Source organism: Dipteris shenzhenensis, chromosome 19, assembly GCF_047967505.1.
Source record: "Dipteris shenzhenensis isolate YYH24624 ecotype China chromosome 19, Dip_SZ_1.0, whole genome shotgun sequence".
NCBI classification, from domain to species: domain Eukaryota; kingdom Viridiplantae; phylum Streptophyta; class Polypodiopsida; order Gleicheniales; family Dipteridaceae; genus Dipteris; species Dipteris shenzhenensis.
In genome coordinates this window covers 29020635-29030210 of record NC_141614.1, presented here as the reverse complement: position 1 = coordinate 29030210, position 9576 = coordinate 29020635, and the positions used below count along the sequence as shown (strand labels likewise).

General features: G+C 41.7%; 1 protein-coding gene across 3 annotated transcripts; it reads right to left on the bottom strand.

Annotated features, from left to right (window-relative positions):
• Positions 1–5526: 5526 nt before the first annotated feature.
• On the bottom strand, positions 5527–8659 carry LOC147890313 (uncharacterized protein At2g39795, mitochondrial-like). Of its 3 annotated transcripts, XR_015542764.1 has the most exons (4): positions 8360–8659; positions 7917–8263; positions 7543–7811; positions 5527–6309 (listed from the first exon to the last, which is right to left on the bottom strand). XR_015542764.1 is itself a non-coding variant. In XM_087390818.1 (3 exons), exons 1-3 carry the CDS (start codon positions 8594–8596, stop codon positions 7725–7727), a joined length of 696 nt encoding a protein of 231 aa, XP_087246944.1. In that variant the 5' UTR covers positions 8597–8659; the 3' UTR covers positions 7292–7724. The 3 variants fall into 3 exon arrangements, 2 of the variants coding, with proteins under 2 accessions (XP_087246944.1, XP_087246943.1); XM_087390818.1 differs by lacking the exon at positions 5527–6309 and having other exon boundaries at positions 7292–7836; XM_087390817.1 differs by lacking the exon at positions 5527–6309 and having other exon boundaries at positions 7292–7811.
• Between the last annotated feature and the right edge of the window lie 917 nt (positions 8660–9576).

Here is a 9576-nt window from a genome sequence, read left to right as displayed (position 1 = left end):
TGGTGGTGCGGGGTGAGTGAGAGTCGTGTGGCATGGAACACGTAAGAGGAAGGCTGAGGGGAAAAGACAGATTGTGAGGGAATCGGGCTATGGAGAGAGAGGTCTCGATTGTGATGTTCGACGGGGGAGGGGGGGGGCAGTTGGGTGGGTGTGCAGGATGGGAGGAGGTTAAAGGGGACGTGTGGAAGGAGAGAGAGGGTGAGGCGATGGAGAGGGGGAAAAGGGAGGCTAAGAGAGATTGAAAGTAGATGGAGGGGATGGAGACTAAGGGGGGGGTGAGGGGGGAAATAGAGTATAGGGAAAGAGAAAAGAGAATGGGGTACGTTTAGAGAGAGAAGTGAAGAGGGATAACCAAATAAAATGAAAGAGTGTGATGAGATGAGAGAGGGTGAGATGAGAGGAGGGAAAAAAAGAGAGAAGGCGTGAAAAAAGTTAGGGCACTAACCGAAATAATCCAAAGGGCTTAATCCCTTTTTGTAAATTAAGATTGAGATAGGGTGCTCTTCTTCTTTTTTTCAATTCTCGCATGGCAAGAAGGAATAAGGGATGGAAAAAACTCCATGAAACTGGATGGAAAGAAATGAAAAATGAAAAAAAAGTGCTCAAATCATTACCACCATGGAGATTTTAGTTACTTTCCTAACTCTAGAAAGTTAGGACACTAACTAAAATAATACAAAGGGCTTAATCCCTTTTTCTAAAATAAGATTAAGATGGGCGCTCTTCTTCTTTTTTTCAATTCTTGCATGGTAAGAAGAAAGAAGGGATGGAAAACACTCCATGAAAATGGATGGAGAGAAACGAAGCAAGAAAAATAAGTGCTCAAATCATAGTCACCATGGAGATTTGCATGCCACTAGCCACAACGAAATTGTGAGTGACTCTTGATCCACAACACGTCTCCACTTGGCAAACCATAAAAGCACATCAGCAATGCATAGTTAAAGGAGGAAGGGAAGGAGGGAGTCTATCAAAGGACGATAATTGGGGGGGGGAGAGAGAGAGAGAGAGAGAGAGAGATACACATGGGGAGGAAAGGGAAATATACATATAGGGAGGGGACAGTGATTGTCATGGAGGGAGATGGTGGGAGACTCCATAAGGGAAGGAGAAGAGTCTTCTTAGCTTAATTCGAGAAGAAGTTAGCATAAATAAGAGAGGCAATATGAACAATGGAAGGTGTATGCAATGGAAGCATCCTATTTCTTACTCACATAGCATCATTTCATACTTATCTCCCTTTATTAATTGGCATCCCACATGCACAAGGTGGGAGAAAGTATCTTCCATGTGGGCATCTTTGCCTAATCCCAATGGAGTGTGACAACACACCCTTCCCCTATTTTAATATGCACACAAAGCATCTAGACAAATAGTAGAGGGTTTGGCACAAAGATGCTTACCACCTCATCCTACCTAGTCAACTATACATGCCACATCATATTACATGGCATTGTAAATAATCACAATAACATTGGATTTTTAAACTGTTCACGACACATTAATTCGATAAGAGATGCTTGGCCTTGCTATAGTTAAATACATCAAGCTTCTAATAAACTATCAATATTGAATCTATGTCGAGACGTCTCCTGGGTTGATAATTTGATCTCACTTCCATTGGAGTAGGGAGTGTGGTTCGTATACATCTATATTTTCCCTAGGTGAGCATGACACCATTGTCATCTCTCTATATTTATATGGTAAGAAAATTATGGATTTGTCACATATCCTTCATGTCAAACTCTATTGTGGGTTGACCTCTGATCTATGAAGTAAGATGTCCATAAAATTTGTGATGATAATCTGTCCATTTGAACTATTGAAATAGCATATGACAAGAAGCTTAGGCACCCATCCATGGAAGTACTTCATCTTTAGGCAAGATTTCACTGGCTAAATCAGTTCCATCTTTTAAGGATGAACATCACTCTCACCTCCACTTATTGCTACCAATTTCAATCATGTGCTTGGCTATGTGTGTGTAAAGCTCAGTTGTTACTGTACCTATGGGCTACAGTGCTGCAGAGCAGATCGTTGTGGATGCCCATGACATCCCTTTGTTAAAGCTAGAAGAAGAAAGGAGGATGCCCTCCTTGTAACCTGAAACAAGGATGAAACACCCATTACAAGGTAAGCCACAACTAGCCTTGGGGATCCTATGCAATCCTTTTCCATAAGCTACCAACACCACCACCAAATGCTAGTATGCAAAGACAAGGACACACATCATGTAGGGTAGTGGAGATCCTCACGAGGATCACCCTTCTACTAAAGGTCAGGCAAACCCTAACACTATGTCACCTTCAAACCTTTGGGGCTGACTGCCTAACTCTCTTCTATGTCATGTACTTGACTGAGTAAATTTTTCCTATTTTGTATTGAGGGAGTAAGGCTGGAGGTTGCACGCATGGACTCTTTTCATGTATTTTGCTTCTTTATATGCTATCTTAGCTTTTGGTCTAAACCTTCATGGCATTATGCAAATTGCAAACATCTTTATCAATGTACATTTTTGTTTTCTATGGATTTTGTGTATTTTTAAAAGTTTAAAGCTAAAATGGAAAGTTGAGATGTGAAAAGTGATTTTGTTCTCATATTTGGGTATATTTCCATGTGATTTGATGATGTGCCATATGATGTGGCATTCCCATTCGCTCATCTCAAAAGGATCATGTTTCGACATCGAATGTTTCCAAAATGTCCCCAATCCCCAACTTTGATTCTACGAGCCAACTACCTAGGGGCTATAGGCTAGTATCCATACATCATCATGAATGGACTGACTCCAATGGTTGAATGCTTAGTTCTATCGTAAGCAAACTCCAATAAAGGAAGATACTCTTGCCATTCAGACTACTTCCAAGAGACAAGCTCTCAACATATATTCAAAAGTCTGATTGACCCTCTAAGACTGTGGATGATCAACCAAACTTATGCTCAATGGCAACTCCCCAAAAATGCCCAGTAAAGTAAACATCTTTATTATTGATAAGTTCAATTATTAAGCCATGCAAGGTTAACAATTTTTTCACAAACATGTGCACAAAAGCTAAGGGGCTGAAATGTTTTCTCTTGTATGTATGAACCGAGACAATTTAGTGAGTTGATCCACAATGACCCAAATTGCATATTGCCCACGAGAGGTCCATGGTAATCCTACCACAATCCATGGAATGTGCTCCGACTAATGAAGCCAATCACCTCACTGACACGAGTATAAGTTTTGGCTCACTGATCCTCATCATAATGATGCTAAGTAGCGAGTACGCTCCTTATCAACATTTAAGCATCAATGATGGCCAACCATAGCCATGGCTTAAGTATTATGATTAGAGTAATCAGCATCAATAAACTTAACTCCATTGCTGGTTTTCAAAACAGCAACATCACTTTCATCATTATCGTACGAGAGAATCACTTTATCTATGTGTTTATCCCGATTACTGTAAAAATCATTATTTAAAAACAATTTGGGTTTCAAAACACACCAAAAAGTATCACATTGACTTTTTTGCAATAAATGAAAAATTTCCAAATCAGAACAAAAAAGTTGCTCAACTGAACACAAGAATTCACATCAATATTCAACATCATTTTTAATATTGGCCCACAAAGATCACCATGAAGATCAAAGAGCTTTTCATTATATTGAAAGTGAATTACATGTTTTAGAAAATCAACATTTACAAGAGGACTCTTGCTATAGAATTCACATCAATATTCGACACCATTTTTACTACTGGCCCACAAAGATCACCATGAAGAGCACTGAGCTTTTCATTATATTGAAAGTGGATTACATGTTTTAGATAATCAACATTTACAAGAGGGCTCTTGCTATAGAATTCACATCAATATTCAACGCCATTTTTACTATTGGCCCACAAAGATCACCATGAAGAGCAATGAGCTTTTCATTATATTGAAAGTGGATTACATGTTTTAGATAATCAACGTTTACAAGAGGGCTCTTGCTATTGAACCACTCCACCCCTAGCAAATGTCAACCCTGCCTAATCTCATAACATAGAATGACAACTCATCCAAGTAGTCCTAAATCTCCACACGAAGCTTCAGATTCATCTTCCCTAAATCTTTGAAGCACCATACGTGAGATTGAAGACATAGTGATGGCTACTGAGAACCACTGGGATGCAAAGTCTTCACACAAGAGAGGCATCAATAAAGTTATGAGGACCTTCGTCATTAAACAAAAGGTGAACTAACACCCATTCATTCAACATGGTATGCAAATCAAATCATGGGGTCCAAACACAATGGCAATGCTCATAGCTTGAAGCATAAGAAAAGACATCAAGACTAGCAATGGGTTGATAATTACCTTTTACTAGACTCAACCAAGTGGGCTACCGCTTACCCTTTACCACGATAAAAGCACACATTCAACAAGTGACCAAGCTTGCTACACTTAAAGCATAGTCAATTCCTTCGAGCATCAACTTGCACTACCAAATCAGTACAAGGCTTCCTTGCATGAGGCCCAAGCATAGTCAATTCTTCCAAGCATCAACTTGCACTAGTAAATCAGTACAAGGCTTTTGTGCATGAGGCCCCAAAGTCTATTGAGCCTTTTAAGTTTGGAGTTTGTTAGCTCGATGGTTCTTCCAACTCTTTTCCTCTTTGGCCATCAACTACAATCCGTTGTCGAATGTCCTACATCCTTGTATGCTAGGGTGTTGTCATGGACCTTCACAAATTGATGAAGAGTCTTTAACTTATTACACCATATCTTGTTTTGTAGTCTTATGAACGAAGAAGAGGTAGGTAAACTCATAGAATTTACCCGTGATTTTTCCTAAATTCCTAACTAAAGGAACCAAAGGGCTTCCCACTCTTATTCAAGGTTTGAAACTTCCTGACATGGTCACCAAAAACATTTCGACGGAGTTTCAAAATATTTCAAAACAAGTGCTCAGTTTCAAAGCTCCCAAGTTTTCATCGGGTATGATACCCCGTAGGGAGAGAGCACATAAATATGACCTAAAAGAGCCAAAACGTGCAAAAAAAACTTGTAACTCAATAGTACAATTATGATTTACTTCTATTGAGAAGAGGCAAGCTACAATGCAAAAATGGACTCTAAAGATAACTACTGGCACCCTCAAGTTGTCCCTATCCATGAGCATCCTGTAGAGGTAAAGGTTGTCGTGTAGCTTGCGCTACAACGATACCCCTTGACGAGCAATGGTTGAGTGGCCCACACTAGCTGAGCTCTCTCCTCCACAAGGAAAGCATAAATGTCTCCTCTTCATGCTCTGGATGCACCTTATCCTCACCTTCATGCTCTAGACGGACCTTATCCTCCTTTGGTGCATTTTTAAGTCTGAGCCTATTAGTCTAGCGTCTAGTAGGAGCATGTTCGATAATACAATTTACAAGGACGATAGTTAATAAATTATAAGGATCCATTATAAGGATCCAAAAGAGAAATAAGAGTAAGATTGTGAAGACTTAGGAGTCAAGATACCCATACACAGCTTGTCGGGGTCACCTCTTTGCTCTTCTGATCCGCTATAGGTTTGCATGCACATACACCAATCTCTCCGATTGCGTAGTTGAAAGACTATCGCTTCTTGGTGTGAATCAAGGAGAACATGCTCATGTTTCTCTCGTATGCTCCAGATGTACAACCTTACAAGAGGATTCAAGGCAGGCCCCTCCTCAGCTCCTCCTCCTTGCTGCGTCCACGTTGAGGACCTGTTGTGGCTGGGCTGAACTGCCGGCTAAAGATTGCTTCTGCCTGATCCTGAATGAGGGGTTTGGGGCCTTTTATAGGCTGAGAACCACTCTAGGTTGGACTGGTTGTGCCTGGCCAGCCTAGACGTCAGCTGGTCTACGCTGACCAACTCAGCCAAAAAGTCAACTCTGCAATTTGTGACCTGCTTTGTCATCTGCTGACTTCTGTAATGATTGGCTGCCGCTGTACCTAGTGTACCTGTGGACTGCACTGCTGCAGTGCTGCAGAACAAAGGCATCCTTATGCCTCGTCAAACCTGAGTGCTGGCATGGCTCCTGACATGTTCTAGATTGCTTTGCAGATCTACAATGATCATCGCTTCTTACCCATGATTCATTGATGCAGGTTGCTGTTGAAAGCTTTGTGTTGCGATAGAGATCGCAGCTATTTGCTGAATTGTTGGAATTTCACCAAATGCTAATTGTCTCACATAGAGCTTCTATATCATGCATCCTCTGTAGGTCGTCATCTAGCCCCCTTCTTGAATCCATCTGCACACCACTTTTGATTTTGCTGTTGATGTACGACTGCACCACTCAATTGTTGCTCTGCAAAACTTTGCCCTAATCAGATATATTCTCAGGTCGTAAATCCTCACTTTGTTTGCAGACTTGCTGATTTCTAAGTTTGCAGACCTGATTACATCGTCAAATATGTAAAACCTGACATGTCCAAGCTTCAAAAAGCAGATGAGTCACCCACTTCACAGAAGGGCAAGCATCAGATTCACATCCCAAATCAAAAGAAGCCACTTTTTTAATAGTGCTTTCCGGAAGGTACAGACTGCAAGGAGCTCGAGACACATTAAGCTAGCAAAGTGTATTCACTTTCACAGTCACACCACAGATGTGACAGCAAATATCAACAAACAAAATAGGTCTCATGTCTCATCATAAAAGGCACCTTAACAGTCCCACCCAGAAGATGTGATTGAGCAATTTCATGGAATCATAAAAGATAAACCCCTCAATAAAATTGCCCAGCTCTGTGGAGCAGTGGCCCAAGGGATACCCTGTGCTGCCTGTCAGCCCCTAGACCATGGGTGGATGTGCCCTCGTAGTTGGCCATGGGTGCAAGTGGAAAAACAAAAATTACCCAGCTCCTGATTAAAAATTCCAACCCATTTTTTGAAGAGGCTGGACCAGCAGATAAGAGGGGACCTTCCTTGACACTTACAAACCAATCGAAACAGCGAGTATTGAAAAAGCCTCGCCATGCTCCCATCTCAGCAATTGCTGAGTTTCTTTTAAATTGATACAGATTAACTAACTTGGAAAACCACTGCTCTCATAGTCACTCGTCATGAGCCTGCATGGTGACATTCGGTTTTCACATGACAAAAAAATTTGGTGTAAAATTTGCAATGCACATAGCTCCCAAGACATGGAAATGATACTCTATCCACTCAATTCAAATTAAGAAAACAAGAAGGAGTGTGAGGAGAAGCTGAATTCATCCAAGCTTCAATCCAGAGAATAAATTGAAAGGAACATATACAAGGGTATAAGATTTTATTTTCATGTGGCACAACTTAGCATGGATTAGATCATTGTAACATAGCATTTCTTTATCTTTGTTTCAACATACGATGGTCTGGCAATATTCTGTGGGAGTATGTGGTTTGTGTTTGTGGAAGTGAGAAAAGGGGAAAGGCGGCAGGCCATCCCAGGGAGAGTGAATGAACAAGTAAGCAAGCAAGTGTGTTGAGTGCAAGTGTGAGTGTGAGGGTAAATAAGCATGCGAGAGCGTGTGTGCGCGGCATACTTTTACAACCAACTCACCTTGTGGATTCCTAGCCGCAGTCGTGTCGATGAATTCAAGGTTAAACGGTCCAAAATTGCTGACATAAATCCTTCTGAAAATGCGTACTTGTAAAAGATGCACCGCAACTCATCGTTTTAAGAAAGAGCGAATATTCTGCAACCACTTAATATAGTCCGCCTGGTACTGAGCAGTTAAATAATCAATAATTTGATCTGCAAGACTCGATTTGATGCCTCGAGCCTTGATCACGTTCTGGAAAGCCTGCTTTATGTTTGCATTCAGGTCTCTGAAAGAAATGCCATGGATAAAAGCTACGTCATAAAAAACAGAAATTGTAGCTGCATTTTCCGTACTCTGAGGAAGAATATTTCAAACCCGCAAGCATACTTACGTGAAACAAGGACCTGAGTAGGTATTGTTCTCGAACGACGATTTACCAAGGTAAGCAATATCGTCAATGACAATGGATTCGCTCCTGTCATAAGAACAAATGAATGATAGTCGCGGTCCGTCTTCCGAAGAACCTTTCGAAATCCGAACTTTGAGAGTCAAACGCTGATCAAACTTTGGTTCATCGTCCTCGTCTTCAGAATGGTCATCCTCGTCTTGTGGTTCTTCTATGTCCAATATGCACTCCACAAGGACTTCTTCGTTGCCAAACTTCCTGCACAGAGTCAAGTCGCTGGCATCTGCATTCGGCACAACCTCAAAAGGCTTAAATGAGCCTTTGAACGGATTCTGGAAGTGCAGAAAACAACGAACGCCATCAGCGTGGGCGGCAGGACAAACCGAAAAGCAGGTCATCCAGAAGCCCTAACAGGAACGAGGCAATACCTGGTACTTCTTGACGAGGTAAGAGGTGTCTTTGAGCTCTTTTTTCAAGGAATCGAGAAGGAAAGAGTCAGAATCGAGGTGATCAAAGGAGGGAGAAGGAGGCTTGGAAGATTTCTTGAGAGGGGAAGGGAGATTGTTGTGATCGGTGGAGTTGGAAGAGAAATGGGAAGATGGAGGCAAGCTTGTGAGCTTGGGGATGGGGAGGCGGAAGACACCATTACACCGCCTCAGAGCCATCTGTCCGTCTCTCTCTCTCTCTCTCTCTTTCTGAGGAGGATTTCATTCTCTCATGAAAATGTCCCCCGGAGGCATTTCCCTCTCTAGAAGTGGCCACATCTCCACCGCTCACAGAAAACATTTTTTTTGAAACCCCCAGAATTTGTCCATTTTTAAGCGAAAATAAAACTAAATTGCCTTAAATCTCGCAAATTTTACAAAATTGAGAAAATATTTTTTACGGGTGTAAATGAAAATGTTGCACGCTCATTGTATATAGTTTGCAGGTTTTCTGTGACCAGTGCGTGACATCTCCGCCCAAGATGCTTCGCAACTTGGCTCGAAAATTCAAATATCACCCACCAACTTATCGCATTCAGAGCCCCCCAAAAGTTCCCTTGAAATAGTTTTACCATTGGCTGCACCCCATCCGCCCGCCGCAAACCCTACCACCCACCACCACTCCGCTCGTCTGCAACATGCTCGATCCGAGCATTTCTCGATCATCTCTCCTCGCAGATCTAGTTGCTTGTCATCCAAAAAATGCCTCCCTCGAGCTTTTCTCGATTTAACCAAGCAAATCCTATGCAAAAGTAGATTTTTTGTGCCAGTTACAAGTAGCAGATGATGATATAGGGGTCACTATTGTGTTTCTAAATGTTCATTTGTTCGCAATGGATTTGAAAAAGGCCAAGTATGATGAGATGCTACACTATCTGTCACAAGGAGCTTCTCTCAAGCACATGTCCAAAGACAAGCATAGGAAGTTGGCCTTGAAGGCCAAGAAATATAGCTTGATGGTGGGTAGGTAATTATATATCTAGGGTGTAGATAGAATCCTACGGTGATGGGTTTTGCCACATGAACATGTTGTTGTGCTTATTACTGAGGGACATGACCAGCTAGTTGGAGGTCACTTTAGTGGCTCACTGCTCAAAATTTTTTGCAGGAAGGATTGTGGTGGAGCACTTTATTTAAGGGTACACACGCTTGCTATGTGG